We start from the raw sequence: 22,530 nt of genomic DNA, 5'->3' as shown, positions 1-22,530 counted from the left end.
CTGAGCACGAGTCGTGGAGTATCACTCGGCCATAAGGAGCCACAAACTATGATGCGTTCATGTGCACGAAGACAGGCAGTACCTGAATAAAACCCCCAAAGTAACGCTGAGTGAAAAAGTTCATCCCGAGGTTTGGGTACGGCAACCACACACCTATAACCCCACCAATTGGAAAGCAGACAGGAGGATTATGCATAAGTTTGGAGCCAACCTAGTCTACATAGGAAGTTCCAGGCCAGCCAGGGTGACATAGCCAAACCTTGATAGAAAAAAGAAGTCCATCACAAAAGCTCCTATACAATAGGGTCCCATTAACATAATAATATTAATGACACAATTGTAGTCATGGCTGTCAAGGGATAAGGGGTTGTGGATAGGATGGACAGACAAAAGTAAAAGTGAATGATTCCTGCGGCTTCTTGGAGTGAGCCAGAGACTTCAGAGAAGGCCTCAGAGAGAGATGGGTTTGGTGCTTGAGAGATGGCTCAGCCATGAAGAACACTCAGGATGGCTCATAACTGCCTCTAACTACAACTGTAGGGGGTCTGGAGCCCTCTTTTGTCTCCTTGGGCACCTGTGCGTGCACGCGTAAACACACACATACACATGAAAGTAAATCTGAGGTATGGGGGAAGCCAGGCACCTGTGTATGCGCATACACACACACACACTAAAGTAAATCTGAGGGATGGGAGAAGCTGAGTCAGGAGGATTGAAATTTTGAAGTTAGTCTAGGCTACGTTAGGGGTGGTGTGTGTGTGTGTGTGTGTGTGTGTGTGTGTGTGCGCGCGCGCGTGCACATGCAGAAGCTCATATTTGACATCCTGAAGCCCTTCAGGAAAGAAGAGCAAAAGTTAGAAACAGAAGGATTTTCAATAAGAACTGAGCAAAGGAGATGGAAACGGCATGGAGTGACGGTCCTCCCAGGGCTGCAGGGAGGAGCAGAACCCAGCTAGGGGATGACACTGTGACCCTCTGTACGGATGAAGCTTGAGGATGGCTTCATCCTCAGGGAAGGTGGCAGCAGTGCAAACAGGCTTCTCCTGTGATCCTCACCACTGCCCTCTGGTGGCCCATCCCCCACAGGAGGAAGTTCCCCAGCTAGAGGGGAGGGGGACTGGTGTCTGACTGAGCCCTGTGGCTCTGTTTTTGGGGGTGTGTTCCCAGGCTTCATGTCTCTAAGCACACATTCTTTCCCCAGTTTTGTCCCCATTATGTTTATGCCATCTTCCTGTTTCAGGATCCTATACCGTGTGTGTGTGTGTGTGTGTGTGTGTGTGTGTGTGTGTGTGTGTTTACAGTATCCTGCAGAGAGGAGCCAGAGCAGGAAGGGATTATTATCAGTAGGAAGGAGTTGAAGCAGGGGGTAGGTGGAGTCTGGGCCTAAATGTTTACTCTTGAGTATTTTCTTAATACCAGCAGACACCATCTTTCCTTTTCCGTGTGTGTGTGTGTGTGTGTGTGTGTGTGTGTTCTTGCGCGCGCGCGTGCGTGTGAACTCACAGAGATAAACCCTGCTCATTTGTTGGTTTGGTTTCTAAAGCAGACTAAGTTTATGGTTTTCTTTGCCTTCTGCGTAATTTGTCATCAAGCATTTGTGTGTGAATATAATTGACTTTCACTGCAAATGCCTTTCATTTTACAACACTTTACAGGAAAGGACCACATTCTATTCCCCGGCACACAGTAGGTTGACAGGAATGAGTTTCTGGATGTAAGAGTGAGCTACCTTCAGGAAACAGAAGCAGGCCAAGTTGTCAAAGGTCAAAATCCTGCAAGCAGGGGATATCCACAGTTGACTTTTAGCTCCCGGGTCGCCCCAGGGTAGGATGGGGATTTGTCTGCATTGAGACAACTGAGAAACTAGCTTTGTGCTATAGGGAGATGCCCAAGGCAGAGGAAGCAGGAAGTGGGTGGGTGTTTGTGTCACTGGTGATGATGCCTATAAGTGGGACTGAGAACACTGGGAGACCAGACTCTGGCCTCCTGACATCAAGGCAGGTCTTAGGCAGCTTGGGTGGGGACCTATGTGTGGTTTGGTCACTCACTTCTTCCTCACACGAACGAGCCAGAAAACTGACTTCAGCAACTAATGGATCAATCATGTTCTCCCAAAATGCTGAATGAGGTCGGAAGAGTAAACAGATACAGTCAATCCTCAGACTTCTGGAACACAGCACCCAACTGTCCAGGCTGTGCTCTGCAGTACTGAGATTACAGGCATGTGAAGGACTCCTCCACCACCATGTGTGTGCGTGCAACTACCACCTCTGTCCCCCCTCACCCCACTGGCTCCAGAACACAGTTCCGACACACTGCTCTGCATGACATCTCTTTGGGGCTCTGCATATCCCAGGACTGCCCTGGGTTTGGTGTTTTGTATAGGTCCCTGACCCCAACTACCTCAGGGGGACATCAAAGAGGGACAACTAATTAAAAGGTAAGAAGTAGGCAAAAAAAAAAAAAGCCAGTTCCCTGAGAGCCTAGAGAAGTCTCTGGGAGATGAGAGAAGGACTGAGGGACTGAGGGGAGGGGAGTAATGACTGTACTAGAGAGCAGAAGAAGATAGCTAGGTTAAGAATGCTGGCGGGGGGGAGGGAGCCGGGCGGTGGTGGCGCACACCTTTAATCCCAGCACTAGGGAGGCAGAGGCAGGTGGATCTCTGTGAGTTCGAGACCAGCCTGGTCTACAAGAGCTAGTTCCAGGACAGGCTCCAAAACCACAGAGAAACCCTGTCTCGAAAAACCAAAAAACAAATTTAAAAATTAAAAAAAAGAGAGTAAAAAGAATGCTGGGGGGGGTGGGCTGGAGAGATGGCTTAGTGGTTAAGAGCACTGGCTGCTCTTCCAGAGGACCTGACCTGGGTTCAATTCCCAGCACCCACATGGCAGCTTACAACTGTCTGTAACTCCAGTTGCAGGGGATCTGGCACCCTCCCACAGACATACATGCAGGCAAGACACCAATGCTCATAAAAGTAAACATTTTTTTTAAGGTTTACTTATTATGTATACAGTGTTCTGTTTGCATGTACGCCTACACACCAGAAGAGGGCACCAGATCTTATTACAGATGGTTGTGAGTCACCATGTAGTTGCTGGGAATTGAACTCAGGACTTCTGGAAGAAGAGTCCATGCTCTTAACCTCTTAGCCGTCTCTCCAGCCCAGTAAATAAGTCTTGGAAAAAAAAAAGAATGGTGGAGAGGAGGAGATCAGAATGAACCCTACCAGGAAACAGCCTGGGCCACGGCCTGGAGTGACAGAATATGATCCTTAGGGAACTCAAAATAGTTCAGTGTAGCTGGACCACACAGTGACAACATGTTAGGCAGGAGCCATCAGCTAGAGGAAGCTTTGCCAAGCCAAGTTCAGGAGAGACTTGGCATAGTCTGGGTGGCCCCGGGGCCTCAGAGAGCTAATACAGTCAGGGCTCTCTAGTTTCTCCAAAACGAGGTTCTTCCTTGTCCTCTTTGCCAGCCACAGGAAAGAGTCCTGGGCTGGTTTTTTTTTTAGTTTGCTTTGAAAACCCTTCCTGAGTAGTTCTACCTGGACAGATTAAACATTGATTAACCAGCCAACCAGAAAAAGCCACAGAAAGTGCCAGAAACACAAGACTGAGAGTTGGGTAGGAACTTGCCCAGCATGTCTGGGTGCTGGACTTCATCTGCAAAAAGCCAACTGGCAAAACCCCTTTACTGCTGACTGCAGTAGGAGAAGTAATCCCAGCAGCGTCAGCCTAACTGCCTTTTGGTGGGATGGCTTCTTCTTTTTTATTTTATGTGTGTGGATGTTTTCTGTGCATGCAGTGCCCACAGAGGTCAGAAGAGGGTGACAGATCCCTCAGGACTGGAGTAATAGACAGCTGTAAACCATCATGTGGGTGCTGGGAGCTGGGAATTGAACCTGGTCCTATTTTGAGACAGGGAAGGTTCATAATGTAGGAATGCTGTTTATTTAGTTATTTAGTTATTTATTTATTTTTGAGACAAGGTTTCTCTGTGTAGCTCTGGCTATGCTGGAACCCACTCTGTAGACCAGGCTAGCCTTGAACTCACAGAGATCTGCCTGCCTCTTCTGGGATTAAAGGCGTGCGCCACCACCGAGGGATAGCTATTTTAAAATGTGATTTATAGTCATTGAAGAGTTTTTTCTTCTTTCTTTTTTTCAAGAAAGGTCTCTCTGGTTAACTCTGGCCTGGAACTATGCATATCTCACAGGGATCTGTCTGCTTCTGCCTCCCGAGTGCTAGGATTAAAGTCACATGCTACTAGCCCAGGTTAATTTTCTATTTAGTCACAGATTATGTAAAGTTACAATGATTTTTATTTCTTTTTTTTTTCTTAAATCTTGTGTTTTCTTTAAATAGAGGTACACCCAGCACTCAGGCGGATCAGGAGCGCTATCTTCTGCTATGTCGCAGGTCCGAAACCAGCCTGAGCTACATGAGACCCTTTATCAAAACAACAACAACAACAATAAAATCAGTGGTAGAATAACACGCCACCCCCGCTTCTCTGCAGTCCTGGCTGACGTGGAACTCACTGAGTGGCGGTGATTCCAGCAACTGTTGTGATTATGGGCACGAGCCACCATGCTTGGCTTAAAATTGTTTTCTTTAGCCAAAGTGACTGAGTTTCTTTAGTGTCATGTTTCATGCTCGCTGGGATCAGGATCTGTGGCTCTGCCAACTACACTTGAGACCGTGAGATCCTGCCATTTAATAAAGCACACCCATCCTTTCTCCTCATTCTCCAGCTACGGGCCTCCGACGTTGACGGGCCTTCTAGTTCTCTGTGGGTGTGATCTCCTCTCTGCTCGCCCGAGCCCCCCAACTGCCCTGCTTGCTCAGCCTCCGTCTCACTGGGGAGGGCTTCCAGTGTCCCCTTCCTCCCAGCCTGGTACCGCTGTGCTCCTTCCTGTCTGGTGGGTAGTTCAAACTGCACATTTACTACAATGGGTTCCAGCCTTGCCCTCCCCCGCTTCTGGCTGTTACTCCGTTCTTCAGTTCTGTGTAACTGAACAGGCAATCTGTCTAACTCTTGGGTCTCAACTTGGTCTGAAATCCAAGGAGTGCACTGTAGGAGCCCTGGACTGGGAGACACCCCAAGACCTCAGTCTGAGCCCTAGTCTCGAGTTCAAGATGGCTTTGGTCAAATCGGTGAAACTCACAGACCTTACTGCCTGTCATATTGTAGAAACAGCTATGACTATTTAAAATGTACTATGAAAAAAAATGTACTATGCTAGGGCCTGGAGAGATGGCTCAGTGATTTGGAACACTGGCTGCTCTTGCAGAAGCCCTAGGCTTAGTTCCCAGCATCCACAAGGTAGCTCACAATCATCTGTACTCCAGTTCCTGGGAATCTGATGCCCTCTTCTTACTTCCGCGGGTACTGGGTACACATGGTGTACAGACATACATGCAGGCAAAACACTCATATACATAAAAATATTTTTTTTCAGTGCCACACCAGTGACTGTGATTGATGGTTTCCATACACTGTTATATGTTTCTGCTTCAGGGAAGAACAGAAAATGCTCGAGAATGAAGACTGGGCATTAGACATAAGTACCATTTTGGTGTGTTCAAGTTATATCTCAAAAGCTACTAGGAACCTGTCCCGGCTTTCCTTCTCCCTCTCTTGGTAAGTGAGGTGGCTCCTTGAACGGAGTTATAGATAACCTGAGAAGACAAACCCGGGAGCCACTAGGGTTACATGAGGGTGTGGTATCTGCCCTTTCCTTCTAAACGTGATTTCTCATGAGATTTCCAGAAAACTACAGCTGCGAAGGAAAATGTCAGTTGTTAATGGCGCAGAAATTCTTGCTAGGCTGCAGAACAGAAGCGTCGCCTGTATTTTTGGGTGAGGTGCTCTTTTTTTTTCTTTTCATGTTCGTAAGATTTCCATGTCTTTCAGGTCCGTCTCAGAATCAGCAGTCATGGGAATCGAACTTTCGATCGCCTATTTTCCTGGCTGCACCGTGAGGCGCACTCTTTCCTCGCCCTTAGTATCAAAGCCGGGATCCCGCCTCCCGGGCCCGCGGCGGGGCGGGGCGGGGCGGGGCGGGGTTTGCTCTCCCCCGCTCCCCGCTCTCCTCGAGGGAGGGCTCCTATTGGCTGTCGAGAGAGACGGAACCCGTGGATTGGCTGTGCGGTGACCGCCGGCTGACGTGGCGGGGCCGGGACCTTGCGGGCCTGCACGGCGGGTGCGGAAACGCCGCTGGAAGCGTGCGGGCACGGATAGACATCATGCCGCTCGAACTGGAGCTGTGTCCCGGGCGCTGGGTGGGTGGGCAGCACCCTTGCTTCATCATCGCGGAAATCGGCCAGAACCACCAGGGCGACCTGGACATCGCCAAGCGCATGATCCGCACTGCCAAGGTGAGGGGCGGGGCTCGGGAGGGTCCCCGGAGGGTTAGCGGTGGAGTCCGTGGAGGTTAACGGAGGGAGGGCTTTGCAGGGAGATCCCAGGGGGCGAGTTAACGGAGGGGCCTGGGAGAGTTCCGGGAGAGGCTCGGGAGAGTGCGGTCGCGAGAGCTTTCTGGTTCTGTGTCCCGTGTCTCACTTGTCTCGATTCCCTAGCTCGGTCTTCCAGGAGCTTTTGCTCGCCCTCTCCGCCTCCCTGCCCACTCGACCCCTTTCTTCCCCTTTCCGGTTAGATCAGCCTGGCATCGTCCATAGGGAGCCACCTGACCAGGATCTTAGGGATCCAGCCCCTTCCTGCTTGTTATATGCCACTTTGGCGATCCTCTCGTAACGTTGGTTTCCATGAACTATAGTCTTTGGAAGCTGGTGTGGCTTTTTACCCCACCTGACAATCCCAGTGTTTGAACTGCTAACCTGGAAAAGTGCAGGTTTCCGAGGGCAGATCCCGCTAGGGAACCCCTGTTCACCTAAGGTGCCTGATCTGAAAGACCGCCTTCGTGGGGCTGTGATGAGCCTCTCATGAAGAAAGGCGTGAAAAGCGTGGTCGTCGACTCAGCGCTCCTTAGGTGATCACTGCCACTGATAAAATGCAGCGTGCACCCTCATAGTAAATCTCTTCCCGTTTCTCAGTCAGGATTACAGGTGATTTCTCCAACCGCCCCCACCCGCAGCCCCCAGCCCGAGGACTCACACTGTTTAGTTTTAGACATAGGTCTCCAGTCATTGTTCTGTAAAGGGGGAAATTCCTGCTTTTATTTCAAAGGAACGGCCTGTTTTTCCAAGGTGTGATCTCTTTGTGTGATGAGGTTGTAAAGATGCCTAGAGATATAAAAATTGTGCAAACAGAGTTATAGTTTTTCTCTCACGCGTTCTCTTTAGTTCTGGAGGGCACAGGGCCAGAGGACGCAGTGGCAAGGCTGGTGCTGTCCTGTAGTGCGAGGGGCCTGGCCTAGAGTCAGGAAGTTTACTAGCTGAGTAGTCTTGAGCAGGTGACTTTCCTAGACCTCAGGTTTTTCTTATTTCTCTCCCTTTCTGCGGTGTTGCAGAGGAATTTCCTACAGTCCCTGCATTTTGACTTCGCTGTCATTTGTAGCAGGAGGCACGTGCATCAGTTTACTGCCTAGGGTTTGTAGTGGACAAGCTCACTTGCTCCCAGGATGCATCTCTTCGGCCCCCGTTTGTTTGGTCTAAATATAATGACGTCATATCACTGCCCCCCATATTCCTGCTCCAGGTCACTGTAAATGTCCTACTGTGTGTTGCAGGAGTGCGGGGCTGACTGCGCTAAGTTCCAGAAGAGCGAGTTGGAGTTCAAGTTTAACCGGAAGGCCCTGGAGAGACCATATACTTCGAAGCATTCGTGGGGGTCGACATATGGGGAGCATAAACGGCATCTAGAATTCAGCCACGCCCAGTACAGGGAGCTGCAGCGCTATGCGCAGGAGATTGGCATCTTCTTCACCGCCTCTGGCATGGACGAGGTAAGCGCTCAGCCTCTCTTGGGATGCAGGCAGCTATGGTGTAAAGTCGGCTCTAGCTCTGCTCACCTTAGCTGTGTCTGGCTAAGTGGGAGGCCAATGGGCCAGCAGCCCGGAGAAGGAGTTTTTTTTGAGAGAAGAGTACCATGGTTTAAAAACTAGCCCCACATCAGAGCAGCTGTGCTAGACCCCAGCATCTTTCCCACTGTGGGACAGCCGAACTGGGCAAGGCTCTCCCATTGGAGTGTGGTTTAGATTGGGAACCAGTGTGCCTCACCAGCCAACTGTGACTGGCTCCCTGGAGTGCAGCTGGAGGGAGTGTCCCCGGCTGGCTGTGCTGACATCCTCGAGCAGTCCAGCTGGTACTAGGCCTCAGGTCCATTTTGCACTATAATTTCTTTTCTTTATTTTTGAGTCAGGGTCTCTGTCTCTCTGTCTGTCTGTCTGTCTGTCTCTCTCTCTCTAACCCTGACTGTCCTGGAACTTACTCTGTAGAACAGACTGGCTTTGTCTGTTCTACACACACACACACACACACACACACACACACACACACACTTTCAACAATCTAATTAAGATGGGAAACTAAGGGCAGTAAAGCCTACCCTAAAGCCCGTTTCTAGAAAGCAACCCTAAGGAAACAACTGAGAACAGACAGAAAAGATGCTCACCTTGGCATCTGTTTCATTTTGAGACAGTCTCGTGTATTCTAGGCCGGCCTCAAACTTATTTTGTAACTGTGGCTGACCTGAACTAATTCTCTTACCTCCACCTCCCAAATACCAGAGTTAAAAGTGGGTGCCACCAAGCCTGGTTCAGCATCGTTTATCGGTATAAAAAAACTAAAAGTAATAGCCAGGAGGTGGTGGCACACACCTTTAATCCCGGTACTCAGAAGCAGGTGGATCTCTGTGAGTATGAGGCCAGCCTGGTCTACGAAGAGAGTTCCAGGGCTGTTACACAGAGAAACCTTGCCTGGAGAAACTAAAGGGAAAAAAACAAACAAAACAAAACAAAAATACTAAAAGTAAGTCTGTAACCCAGCACTCAACTCAGGATTCTGGAGTTGGAGGATCATGAGGCCAGCCTGGTCTACACCAGCCAAGGCTACATACTGAGATGCTGTCTCAAGAACCAAAAACAACAGATAACACTCTAGTAAATCCTCCAAAAGAAACATTGCACCGCTGTCACAGTCTTTACACAGGAGGAAGGAAAGCTATGTTCTAACACTAACTAGAAAAAGAACACAGAAAACCAGATATGACCAGCAGCAACAGGTACTGTAAGAGTCAGAGAGGAAATCCATAGAGAGACAGCATATAGAAACCACAGGCCACTCCCTCTTATTCCCTTTTTTTTTTTTTTTTAATTTTTTCGAGACAGGGTTTCTCCATAGCTTTTTGGTTCCTATCCTGGAACTAGCTCTTGTAGACCAGGCTGGCCTCGAACTCACAGGTATCGGCCTGCCTCTGCCTCCCGAGTGCTGGGATTAAAGGCATGCACCACCACCGCCCGGCTTTATTCCCTGTTTTGTTTCGTTTTGTTTTCAAGATAGGCTTTCTTGGTGTTAACAGTCCTGGCTGTCCTGGAACTGGCTTTGTATACTGGGCTAGCTTTGAACTCACAGAGCTCCGCCTGCCTCTGCCTCTGGGGTACTGGGATTGAAGGCCATCACCAGTCCGACATTGTTCCTGCTTCCTAAATTGTGTTGGTTTGAAAGAAAGTGTTACCTGTTAGGTTCATAGGGAGTGGCATTATTAGGAGGTAGCCTTGTTGGATGAGGTGTGTGTCTCAGTCTCTTCCTGCTGCCTTTGGGTCCTGTAGAACTCTCAGCTACCTCTCCAGCACTGTCTGTGTGTCACCGTGCTTCCTGCCACGATGACAATGGACTGAACCTCTGAACTGTAAGCCAGCCCCAGTTAAATGTTTTCTTTTATAAGAGTTGCCATGGTCATGGTGTCTCTTCGTAGCAATAGAAACCTTAAAACATAAACTTTCTGTACCATTGTCCTTGTTTCTAAGACTAAAGTTTTTGACATTCAGAAAAGAGAGAACATAGGATCATCAAAGGACAGAAGTTACACCTGGCAGAGGTAGACAGATCCCTGCCTGAATTCAAAGCCAGTCTGATGAGGCTGACCTGGAATTTACAGAGAGCCTCCTGCCCCTGCCTCTACTTCCCCAGTACTGGAATTGAAGGTGTGCCCTACCACACCTGGTTCATAAAACACAGCCCTGTCTTTGTTAGTCTCCCAGACTTCATAATATGTTTGTAATTGTAAACATTGATCCTTGTGAAAAAGGAAGGAAACCCCACATGGTGGTTTGTGCCTTTCATTCCAGCATTGGTAAGTGTAGCCAGGAAGATTGTTGTGAGTTCGAAACCAGCCTTTGTTGTATCGTGAGTTTCATACAGTCAGAGCTACAAAATGAGATTCTGTCGCTTTTCTCCTTCCATCATGGAAAAAAAAACAAACAGGCAAAAAACCCAAAAAACAGTTGATGAAAAGTAAAAAGGCTAATAGTCCCAGCACTTGGTGGTGAGCCTGGGCAACAGAGTCTACAAGCCAGAAACATTACTGATTTTCTCTACTGAAAACATGCCAGGGTTTCTCTGCTGCCAGTTTGGGAAGGAGGTTCCTCTGGGATTTGTTTGCAGCTGGTTGGTGTCATGGCTGGCCTGGGGCACAGGCAGACAGGAGAAAGGGCAGTAAGGGGGGAAGTGGGTCCATAAAGCCTTGACAAAGAGTAAATTTACAAAGATCTTTCTTTGCCAAGCTAGCATTTCCTGCCCAGCCTCCTCAGGCAGCCTGGTTGAGTTCTGTCTGTCCTTCCGGGTCTCCCACCTCCGTTTCTGCAGCAGGTGGCTCCCAGGGTTCTCCTTCCTGACTGCGTTAGAACAGCTAGCATTTCCTGAGTGCCTCCTCTCTGCTGTGCGTGCTGTCCTTGGGCGTTCTGTGTGCTCAGGGAAGATTAAGGTGTGGCAGAATTGTAGGGAGACTGAAAAAGTTCGCAGGACACCCCTCAGGAGGGTGTGCCGAGGAGGTGGACTTCAGCCAAAGAAAGCTTAGGGGCGCAGCAGCTGCAGATAGAAGCAATGAGCCGGGGGTGGGGTAGTGGGGGGCACTGCTCAGTGATGGTTGCCACAGAGCCACCTCCCCTCCCACTCCTGCCCCTGCACTCTGTCCTCTCCACCTCATTCCCCTGGCTGCCTGCTGCCTATGACAGGGCTGGCCTGTCCTTTTTGGTTCTGTGCTCTGTCGACAAAAACCATAGTTCTCATCTTAAGTGGAGCAAGAGAGTCTATTCTGGAACCATTCTGAGTAACCAGGGCCTGAGAACACAGATTTAGGTTACCCCAAATTCCATGTCCCAACATGGAAGCAGTTTCACTGGGTTTTTATAGTTTTACAGAATAAAGAGAGTCATAAATCTAAGCAGTTTAAAATATGTCAGTGAGTACACCAGAGAGGTGGATATAATGAGATGGAGTAGCCATTCTATAGGCCCAAGATGCTCTCTGATGACATTTTGCTCTTGGATTGGCAGAAGGTAGTGTTCTGCTAAGTTAATAGATTCTTTTTTAAAAAGTTTATTTATTTATTTATTATGTATACAGTGTTCTGCCTGCATGTATGCCTGCAGACCAGAAGAAGGCACCATGTCTCATTATGGATGGTTGTGAGCCACCATGTGGTTGCTGGGAATTGAAGTCACAACCTCTGGAAGAGCAGCCAGTGCTGTTTCAGAAGGCTAAAACTAGTCCAGGATAAAGTAATTGGTGTCTGAACCTACAAATTCCAATCTGTCCACAGCTCTTGACATTCTGATTGGTTCATCATTCTCTACAGGCACAGAAACCCTTGCCAGGGTTTTTGTTTGTTTGTTTTGTTGTTCATAGCCAGACCCTTTTTTGTCAGCTCCCCAGTGGTCTCCCACCCCTGCTCTGCAGCTCATCATCATGGACTTTGTTTCTCTCCTGAATGATCGCAGCCAAAGGGACTTCAGAAAGTCCCAGTTCCCCGGTATGCCTGAGCGTGCTTGTAATCCCAGCACTCAAAGCAGGGATAGGAGGAAGGCAATTTTGAGGCTAGCTTGGGCTACATGTGGTGACATTGTTTTCAAAATGAGAAGCCCATGTCTTCTCTCTCTATTACCCCTTCCTTGGACCAGTAGCTTCTCTTTGTATATACACAGAAAGGTTCTGTGAGCCCCTGTTGTCTGTTTGTATTTTATTTGTGTATTTACTTTTGAGACAGGGTCTCTATATAGCACTGGTTGTCCTGGAAATAACTGTAGACCAAGCACTCACAGAGATCCACCTGCCTCTGCCTTCTGAGTACTGGGGTCAAAGGTGTGCACCACCAGGCCCACTGTCTGCTCTTACTAAAGTTTAAATAGCTCTGAGTCAGTCAACCAGGCATGGTGGTACTTGCCTGTAACCTTAGTCCTCGAGAGACTGAGGCAGGAGAATCAAGAGTTGGAGGCCAGTGCAGGCTACATAGCAAGATCAGGGCCAGCCTAGAATAATACAAATCTGTTTTAAAAAGCAAAGAAACACATCCTAAGTCAAACCAGCTCGGAAGACCTAAGTTTGAGATCAGACAGGTTTATCTCTGGGAGCCGTAGGTGAGCAGTTTCCTTAGCTCCAGCATCCTGGGGGTGGCCTGTTCCATGCTCTGAACACAGTCAGGCATCTGAGGTCCTATGTATTGATTGAATTACTTTAAGGCAAACTGAGAAGAGGAAGTGGTAGGGCTGTTTGACTTGTGCCAGGGACAGGGCTTCACAGCAGTAAGGCAGGTCAGAGGAAGTCAGCAGGCCTTGGGAAAGAAAGCCACTGTGCTGTGACCGAAGGGGGTGGCATGTTTGCACCCTTGAAGGGTGGTGAACCAAGGTGGCAATTTTCAAAATGGCCACTAGGCGGCACTGGTCCCAGGTGGACTGCAAAATGAGGCACTCTCTTCCTTAACAGGAACTCCCCTGCCCCCCCATCCAACTTGACGATGATAGAATTCCATGCAAATTTCACAATCCTTGTAGGTAAATCTTTGAATTGTTTTTGTCTCGTCTTCTTTCTGCACTAGGCATCCTTAGCTTTCACTGCTTAGTTCCTCTTCTAAGGCCACACTTGGCCTGGGACAGAGATTGCTCCAGTTGTCCTTCTGGGCAAGGATGCAGTGTCTTCTTTCTGTCCTTTGACCTTTGAGGGCCAGGCACTTTCTCTCTGCCTGGTTTCTGGGACATGCCCTTTTGCCTCTGTTCACAAGTTCCTTGGGAAGGAAGGGAAGGAAGAGTCTGGCCAGAGGCAGTGTGTCCCATGCAGATGCTCGTAGCCATTGATGGTCAGCTCGTGAAGAGCAAGTCCTGGGTGTGCACTGGACAGATGGGTGGACGTGCGGTGACCGTCCTGTGCCACTGGGCAGTGTTTCTGAACGATGCTGAAAGGTACTCGCTCGGATTACTTTGCAGATGGCCGTTGAGTTTCTGCACGAACTGAATGTCCCATTTTTTAAAGTTGGATCTGGCGACACTAACAATTTTCCTTATCTGGAGAAGACAGCCAAGAAAGGTAAGTGTGGTTTTTTTTCCCTTAAAACCAGTCCAAGCTTTGTGTTTCTGCCCCCTAGTGGCCACTCACTATGATAGCATTCATGGAGACTCATCTAGTTTTATTTTTTATTTTGGTGTGGTTTTTTTTTTTTTAAGACAGTCTCACTGTATTGCCTGGCTGGCATGGAACTCGCTCTGTAGCTCAGACTGGCTTCAAACTCCTAGAGATCCTCCTGCCTCTGCCTCCCAGGTGCTGGGGTTAAAGGAATGCACCACCACACCCAGCTTAGGAGACACATTCTAGAAACCTCCTACCTGTTAGTTCTATGCACCTGATGTGAGTATCCCACCATTAAGCCCCATCCCCAGGCCCTGTAGGAATCTACCCTTGATGTATCCACATTACACTTGGTAAATTGATTTCCCAGCATCAATGATCTTAATTGACCCACCTTACAGACCAGGTCACGCTCCCGGGAGATTCTGCACTTGTCTCCTAGGCAAGGTATCAGAAGGCCTAAGGGCAGGGCTCTGTGAAGGCCAGCACCCAAGCTGGCAGCTCTGGGCCTCTCGGCTGTGCTCATGCACTGGGGAGTCTTCCACAGCGTGGGCTGTGTATCCCTTATCCAAATGCTTCTGAGCAGGAGTGTTCCTGAATTTGGAGTCTCTTGGGTTTGGGGATTTTAGACTAAGATTGTTGACTGAGATTCCTGTCCCACCCGGTCCCGCAGTCATTCAGTCCTAAATAAACACACAGAGGCCTACGTTAATTATAAACTGATTGTCCCATTAGCTCAGGCTTCTTATTAACTCTTATAACTTATATTAGCCTATAATTCTTGTCTTTGTTAGCCACGTGGCTTGGTACCTTTTTTGGTGAGGCAGTCGCATCTTGGTTGCTCTGTGTCTGGGTGACCACTGCAGAGTGACTCTTTCCTCTTCCCAGAATCCTCTTTTTCTCATTGCCCCTCCTCTACTTCCTACCTGGCTACTGACCAATCAGCATTTTATTAAACAAGTACAAGAAACAAATCTTTACAGGATAAAACCATTGTCCCACAGCATAAGATGAAGCCTGTTCTATACTGCACAGCCTCTTGATCTGTAGAGATGCCTCTCTTCCCCTCAAGATCCTGAGATCCCTCAGCGTGCTTCCCTTTGCTGAAGCATGATCCCGAGGAAGTGTGTTTCCCCATCGGTTGCTGTGCAGTGTCTTAGGAGATGTGGGTGGGGAAGATTCTGAGCCCTGTGAAGAAGGTGCTGGTTCTTCAGGTCGTCCTATGGTGATCTCCAGTGGGATGCAGTCGATGGACACCATGAAGCAAGTCTACCAGATTGTGAAGCCCCTCAACCCCAACTTCTGCTTCCTCCAGTGCACCAGCGCTTACCCACTGCAGCCAGAGGATGCCAACCTGCGCGTCATCTCGGTGAGCAGGAAGTTCATTGATTTGTGGTGCTGGAGACTGATCTAGGGCCATGGGCATGCCAACCAAGTGTTCTTCCACTGAGCTATAGGTAGCCCTAGCCCTGTTGTTATAGCCAAAATTATAACCAACCATGGCACACTTTGTAAATGTACAGATCCTATCTTAGGGTGACAGAATCAGATTAGACCTAGGCAGCCAAGGAAGTATGGCATTCCAAAGAGGGGAGCTGTAAATGAAAGCATGTAACACCAATCTTAGTTTCTTCCCTGTGTGTATGTGTCTGTGTATGTATGTATGCCTCATACTTCATGATTTGTCTTCGTATACTTTTTTTGGGGGGGGGGGTGGATCTAACTGTGTAGAATTGTCTGGCCTGTAACTCACTCTGCAGACCAGGCTGGCCTCAAACTCAAAGAGATCTGCCTGCCTCTGCCTCCCAAGTGCTGGGATTAAAGGCCTCCATAAAAACAACTTAGTGTCTTTGACTCCAGGTACTTTCCCTGATTTTCCCCTCACTGGAAGTCCTATAACATCCTCCCTCTAGACATGGCTACATGGCGAGAGTGGCTTTGCCAGCCCACCCAGTCACAGCAGAATTCCCTGGCCTAGAAGCCTGTACTCTCTTTTTTTCTCTTTGGGGGAGGATTGTTTTTTTGAGACAGGGTTTCTCTGTGCAGCCCTGGTTGTCCTGGAACTCACTCTGTAGATGCGGCTGGCCTTGAACTCATTATTGCCTCCCTCTGCCTCCAGAGTGTTGGGACTAAAGGTGTGTGCCACCACTGCCTGGCTGCAGCCTGTGCTCTTATCACACATCTGTAGGCTAGATCTCAAGGCATTAGCCACCCAACATTCCTCATCTACTGCTGCCCTCCACCGCATCTCCTACTGGGCTTCCGCTTTCTGGCCACTGTCACTGACAGCACTCACTCATCTGAGGTCTTTGCTGTTGCAAGGAGAGAGGGTCTGCTTGTTCATTTTGGCCACCTGGCTAGCTTACACCTGAAATAACCACACAGAAACTGTATTAATTAAATCACTGCTTGGCCTATTAGCTCTAGCTTCTTATTGGCTCTCACATCTTGATTTAACCCATTTCTATTAATCTTTGTATATTACCATGTGGCAGTGGCTTACCAGCGAGATTCTAACCAGCATCCGTCTCAGGCAGAGGATCCATGGCGTCTCCCCCTGACTCAGCCTCCTTTCTCCCAGCATGACATTTAGTCGCCTCCCCCCAACCCCCCCACTCCCCACCCCCACCTCCTACCTAAGTTCTGCCCACTCAACAGGCCCAAAGCAGTTTCTTTATTAACCAATGAAAGAAACACAAAAACAGAAGGACCTCCTATACCACTTTGCTGCATCAGGTGGATTATAGATGACATTATTCAGTATTCCCATCAACAGAATGTTTGGGGCCTGGGCTGTGTGTATACTTAATATTTTTTTAAAAAATTTTATTTATTATGTGTACAGTGTTCTGCCTGTATGTATGCCTGCACACCAGAAGAAGGCATAAGATCTCATTATAGATGGCTGTGAGCCACCATGTAGTTGCTGAGAATTGAACTCAGGACCTCTGGAAAAACAGCCAGTGCTCTTAACCTCTGACCCATCTCTCCAGCCCTAATTTTTTTTTTAAATTTATTTATTTAAGGATTTCTGCCTCCTCCCCGCCACCGCCTCCCATTTCCCTCCCCCTCCCCCGATCAAGTCCCCCTCCCTCATCAGCTCGAAGAGCAATCAGGGTTCCCTGACCTGTGGGAAGTCCAAGGACCGCCCACCTCTATCCAGGTCTAGTAAGGTGAGCATCCAAACTGCCTAGGCTCCCCCAAAGCCAGTACGTGCAGTAGGATCAAAAACCCACTGCCATTGTTCTTGAGTTCTCAGTAGTCCTCATTGTCCGCTATGTTCAGCGAGTCCGGTTTTATCCCATGCTTTTTCAGACCCAGGTCTCCAGCCCTAATTGATATTTTTGTATGTAACATACTTGATTTCACACTTGTGACAAGTGCTTTTGGGGGTGATCTCAGGCATTCCATTTCAGTTCGGTTGTTATTCCTTTTTTTTTTTTTTTTTTTTTTTGGTTTTTCGAGACAGGGTTTCTCTGTGGCTTTGGAGCCTGTCCTGGAACTAGCTCTGTAGACCAGGCTGGTCTCGAACTCCCAGAGATCCGCCTGCCTCTGCCTCCCGAGTGCTCGGTTGTTATTCTTGGTCTGCACAGGATTAAACAGTCACACAAGGTGTTGGTTGATTAGAATGGTTTGAATTCACTATGCGTATGAGCATGCGTGTGTGTGTACACCATGGCAAGTGTATGGCACTCAGAAGACAGCCTGTGGGGCTGTACTCTCCTTTCACTGGGTGGTTTCCAGGGAACAAGCTCATGTCATCAGGCTCGATGAGAGGCGCTTGCCTTCACCCTCTGAGCCATCTTGTTGGCCACAGAAGACATTCTCAATGGCAGCAGTAACTTTCACAGTGCGGCGGGTGTCTTAGTTAGGGTTTCTATTGCTGTAAGTAACTCAGGGAGGAAAGGGTTTTTTTTCTCCTCACAGTTCCTTACACTACAGTTCATCATCAGGAATCTGGAGGCTGGAGCTGATGCAGAGGCCACGGAGTGGTGCTGCTTACTGACTTGCTCCACATAGCTTACTCAGCCTGCGTTCTTATAGAACCCAGGACCACCAGCCCATAGTTGGTACCACCCACGGTCACTAAGTAAGCCAGCTCTTATGGAGACATTTCCTCAATCGAGGCTCCCTCCTCTCTGACGACTCTAGCCTGTGTCAGCTGACATAAAACCAGTCAGTACAGCGGGTGCCCTCCCCGTTTCCAGCAACCCTCAGTGGGCACTTTTATCCTACTGTCTCACCCCTGGCTGCTCTGCTCGGGAGCGGCTGAAGTGGGGTACTGTTCCAATCTCCCTGATGAGAAGCCTAGAAGGGTAAGTGCACCCCTTTTCTGTTTTACAGGAGTACCAGAAGCTCTTTCCCGACATTCCCATAGGGTATTCTGGGCATGAGACAGGCATCGCCATATCCGTGGCGGCAGTGGCTCTGGGGGCCAAGGTGTTGGAACGTCACATAACTTTGGACAAGACTTGGAAGGGGAGCGACCACTCAGCCTCGTTGGAGCCTGGAGAGCTGGCAGAGCTGGTGCGGTCCGTGCGCCTGGTGGAGCGGGCATTGGGCTCTCCAGTAAAGCAGCTGCTGCCCTGTGAGGTGGCCTGCAACGAGAAGGTGGGTGCTGCCTGACCCTGCCTCGCCTGCTGTCCTGGGGCAGGTGTGGCACATGTGACCAGGAGCTGGGCTTCTGACCTGTCTGAGCCTGACAGATGAGCAGGTGCAGGAACGTCACACCCACCCTTCTGAGCGCCATTAGGCTATGGGAGCAGCGGGGTGATGCGTCACACGAGAGCAGGTCAGGCCTTTTAGCTGCCCATGGTCACGTTAGCCTTTCCACTAAGCCTCTGAAGCCTGCAGCCTCAGGGCTCTGAACCCTGGGAGATAGAGAGTGAAAGTCCTACGATGGCCAAGTCTGGTCACTTGGAGTAGGCATACCGAGGCACTGGGAAGAGAGCCAGGGCAGTCCTGAGTACAAAGGGGCACTGGGTGGGCGGGGCTGGTGGGCACTGACGGTGAGGCCGAGGCGTGCCTCCCAGCTTCTTAGAAGCCACAGCCTGGACCTCTCTGTTCTTGTGAGTTTAGAGGCAGGAGTCCCAGGAGTTCGGGGTTCAAGACTCCTTACCTGTAGTCGTGTGGGTCAGGCCAGACCCGGGGTATACATGAGAAGCATTGTCTTTTATTCTGCTGGAGACTACCTGCTGACCTGACCCCCACAATTCTGGGTCACATGGACTGGGGAGTTAGCAGTTAAAGAATATAATTGCCCTGCAGAGGAAATGGAGAGAGTCGTGCAGGAGCCTAGAGTGAAAGTTACTCAGTCGGGCATGGAGCGCTCAGAGCGGAGGGTGAAAGGCAGCCAGGGCCACTATGTGACAGTAAGCAGCTGACACAGGTTCTCCTGGTGCTAAGTTCCAAGCAGAACTCGGAGGCTCTTATGTAAGCTGTGGAGGACGGCGAACGCTGCTTCCAAGTATGTACAGGGAGGCGGGGATGCTGGCTGTGAACCATCCCTTGGTCTCCACATCTGCCTGCCCCGTCTGCCCCCTTTCTGGGTACCCCTTGTCATCTGAATAAGTCACCCTCATTCATTGCTCATGAGCCCTCCATCACCCTATTTTATAGAACAAAGTGGCAAACAGGTTTGTATATACACTGGACCAGGACTAGGAGTTTCCTTTTGGGGGGGTTCTCATCTTGGTTATTGGCAGCTTGACCAAGTTGCCTGCCTTCTTTTGAACTCAGTTTTCCATAAGATGTTGACGACACGGGGACAGAAGTAATCGCGGCTGTCACATGTTGGGAGCACACTATCTCACTCTCTTAACACTGATAAGGTGCCAGCCCCTTTAGCGGGGAAGCCAAACACAGCACCCAGGCCAACAGGTGCTGAACCTGGGTCGATCTGGCTACACAGCCTGAGCCCTTTCCTTTGTGCTGTGTGACTGGAAAAGCCTCTCCTCCTAGTCTGTGATGTCACCTGACACAGGCTGTGTCTCTGCTTCTGTGAAGTGCTGCACTGGGCATTGTGGTGAGGAAGTCCCGGCTGTGACGGTCTCGTCACAGGGACGTGGTGTGTGCAGGAGTTACTTCTAAGATCTGACGCTGGTCTTCTGTGTCCACAGCTGGGCAAGTCTGTGGTGGCCAAAGTGAAAATCCCAGAAGGCACCATCCTGACCCTGGACATGCTCACCGTGAAGGTGGGCGAGCCCAAAGGCTATCCTCCTGAAGACATCTTCAGCCTCGTGGGCAGAAAGGTGCTGGTCACTGTGGAAGAAGATGACACAATCATGGAAGACTCTGTGGAAAATCACAGCAAGAAAATCAAGTCTTAAAATAAAGTGCCTCTCCCTGGCTTCTCAGCCACCATGCTACTGCTGTCCAGTGTGTTGGGTACACCTGTCACAGCGGCCACCTGTGTCCAGCCAGAGAAGGCAGCCCTGAGCAAACATAGCTCCTTTAGGTTTCTGAGAGGCTCTGTTGTTGTCTTAACCCTTCATGTTCCCACCCTACACAGCAACTCCAGGAAGCTCACAAACAGCTGGGTTCCCTCCTCCTTCCCCTTCTGCCCCAGGTTCCCCAGAGAACCAAATAGTGGTCGCTTACATTAGACTCTCCCAAGGCCTTGTGGGCAGAGGCAAGCGCTCCTGTCTCTGAGTGAAGGTTGGGAGGGAGAGAGCAGTTCATCTTCCCTTTGGCAAACCCTCAGGGCAGCCTTACTCAGAGGGCAGTGCACGCTACACCATGGTACACTTGGTTGGTGAGGCGACCCTTAGAGGGGGGGTGTGAGCAGGGAGGAACAGTCTGGGTAAGGGATGGCGGCGTGGGACGTGGAGCTGGCGTGCCGTAAGGGTGAGGGGGGTGCAGAAATCGTCTCTGCCATAATCCCCAGTGTCTTGTCACAGATGACAGATGACAACCCTTGCACAAAACCTCCACTGTTTGACTTCTTTAAGCTGGGTGAACTTTTTATAGAGGTTCATTGTCACATTGCACTTTGTTCTTTGCTGAATCAGAGCTGGAATTAATCATTTTGTTCTTTTCAAGCGTCTTCTCGTCTACATTTTATTTTTAAAAAATTTGTTTTGTTTGTTTGTTTTTTATTTTTCTGAGACAAGATCTGACTCTATATCCCTGCCTGACCCGGCACTTGCTTTGTAGACCAGACTGGACTCGAACTCCGAGATCCGCCTGCCTCTGCCTCCCGAGGGCTGAGATTAAAGGTGTGCGCCATCACACTTGGCCCGCATTTATTTTTCGTGTGTGTGTGTGTGCACGAATTACAAAGAGTGGCTCATGGGAGTCAGGTCTCCCCTCTACCATATTGATTCCAAGGATCAAACTGAGGCCATCAGGCCTGGCAGCGGTCTCCTTTACCAGCTGACCTGTATCGCTAGCCTGTTAGCCACCCCCTCCCATTTTGTGTGTTTGTGTGTTTGCAGAGGTCGGAGTCCTGCTTTATCACTGTCCACTTTATCCGGGGCAGCATTAGCTGTGTAAGCATCTAGCAGGCTCCAAAAATCTGTCTCTGCCAGGCATGGCATTTTGCTTGGGTGCCGAGATCCAAACTCAGGCCCCAGTGTTTAAGCAGCAAGGGCCTTTCTCTAACGAGCCATCTTAAGCCCTTTTCAAGCCCTTTCTCTCTTTTTAAAAGGCTATCTTTATTCTCTGTGTATGTATATGTGTACAATACCAGTGGAAGTCAGAAGAGGGCATCAGGTCCCCTTACTGGAATTAGTTGTGAGCCTCTACATACATGATGGGAACTGAACCCAGGATTTCTCTGCAAGAGCAGAAACTGCCCTTAACCACTGAGACATCTCTTCAGCTGCTTCTTATCAAGGTGGTGTGTGTGTGTGTGTTTTGGTGTTTCCAGACAGGGTTCCTCTGTATAGCTTTGGCTGTACTGGAACTCACTGTGTAGGGGGCTGGCTTCAAACTCAGAGATCCACCTGCCTCTTCTTCCTGAGTGCTGGGATTAAAGATGTTATGTGTGTGTGCATTGGCACGTATGTCTGTGAGGGTCTTGGATTCCCTGGAACTGGAGTTACAGACAGTTGTGAGGTGCCATATGGCTGCTGGGAATTGAACCCGGGTCCTCATAAAGAGCAATGAATGCTTTTAACCTCTGAGTCATCTCTCCAGTGTCAAAAACTAGCTTCGACAAAACTTGACCGTAGGAGTGTGAGGATTAGAATTATTAGGCAAAAGGAACGGAGATGTAGGAGAAATAAGAGAAACAGGACAGCATTGGGAGAGACATTCAGTAAATACTGAATCCACCTCGTTTATTTTTCCATATGCTTGCTTATATGCTTCACTACAAAAGGGGAAGGGGGCAACAGACTTCATTAGCATGACACAAGGAATAGACTTGAATTCTCCTATCTTTGGTCCAGGTGGAGCAGATCTACTTAAACACTCAAAATACTAATTAATCACACCCTAGGCCAGAATCTCTCATTTGTAGCCACACCTGTTAACATTAACAGAGCAGAAATAAGCTCAAACTCTCTGACCTTCAGACAAGGTGGAATGGGCTCACATCTGTGTGCCCCAACACTCCAGTTCCCTTTGCAAGTTCTTAATTTTTGTGTTCATACTTATTTAGCCTTATTTTGTTAAGAGGTGTGTGTGTGTGTGCGCATGCACACGCGCAGCTACCTACGGAAGCAAGGGATGTCAAATCCCAGAGCCGGGGGTATTTGACCTTCTTGTTAGGGTGTGTGTATGTGTGTGCCTGCCTACCGAGGACAAGGGTGTCAGATCCCCTGGAGCTGGAGTTATAAGCAGCTGTGAGCTGCCTGATAATGGGTGCTGGGTCCCAAACTTAGATCCTCTGCAAGAGCAGTTGGAGCTCGTAACCTTTGAGCCATCACCTCTCCAGGCCCAATCTAACCCTTATTTGCTGCATCAGTACTATTGGAAAGTGTATATTCAAGTCTCTCCTCAGTGCATAGTCAGCCCTGAGAGGCTAATGTGTGAATTAGGACTCCCTTTCTCGGAACCTGGACTA

General features: G+C 49.3%; 1 protein-coding gene across 1 annotated transcript; it reads left to right on the top strand.

Annotated features, from left to right (window-relative positions):
- Positions 1-6,179: 6,179 nt before the first annotated feature.
- Positions 6,180-20,752, top strand: Nans (N-acetylneuraminate synthase). Its single transcript, XM_075967267.1, has 6 exons — positions 6,180-6,383; positions 7,694-7,909; positions 13,382-13,481; positions 14,735-14,889; positions 17,865-18,131; positions 19,640-20,752. Exons 1-6 carry the CDS (start codon positions 6,252-6,254, stop codon positions 19,847-19,849), a joined length of 1,080 nt encoding a protein of 359 aa, XP_075823382.1. The 5' UTR covers positions 6,180-6,251; the 3' UTR covers positions 19,850-20,752.
- Positions 20,753-22,530: the final 1,778 nt, after the last annotated feature.

Source organism: Microtus pennsylvanicus, chromosome 3 (genome assembly GCF_037038515.1).
Source record: "Microtus pennsylvanicus isolate mMicPen1 chromosome 3, mMicPen1.hap1, whole genome shotgun sequence".
Taxonomy (NCBI): Eukaryota; Metazoa; Chordata; class Mammalia; order Rodentia; family Cricetidae; genus Microtus; species Microtus pennsylvanicus.
The sequence above is the reverse complement of the archived record's forward strand: the minus strand, read 5'-3'. Positions and strand labels throughout refer to the sequence as shown.

What these genes read in the sequence shown, in the direction of transcription:
- Nans (XM_075967267.1), top strand. Translation starts at nt 6,252, where the DNA reads ATGCCGCTCGAACTGGAGCTGTGTCCCGGGCGCTGGGTGGGTGGGCAG. An exon ending in GCATGATCCGCACTGCCAAG is followed by an intron (nt 6,384 to 7,693) that starts GTGAGGGGCGGG and finishes TGTGTGTTGCAG; the next exon opens with GAGTGCGGGGCTGACTGCGC. An exon ending in CCAACCTGCGCGTCATCTCG is followed by an intron (nt 14,890 to 17,864) that starts GTGAGCAGGAAG and finishes TCTGTTTTACAG; the next exon opens with GAGTACCAGAAGCTCTTTCC.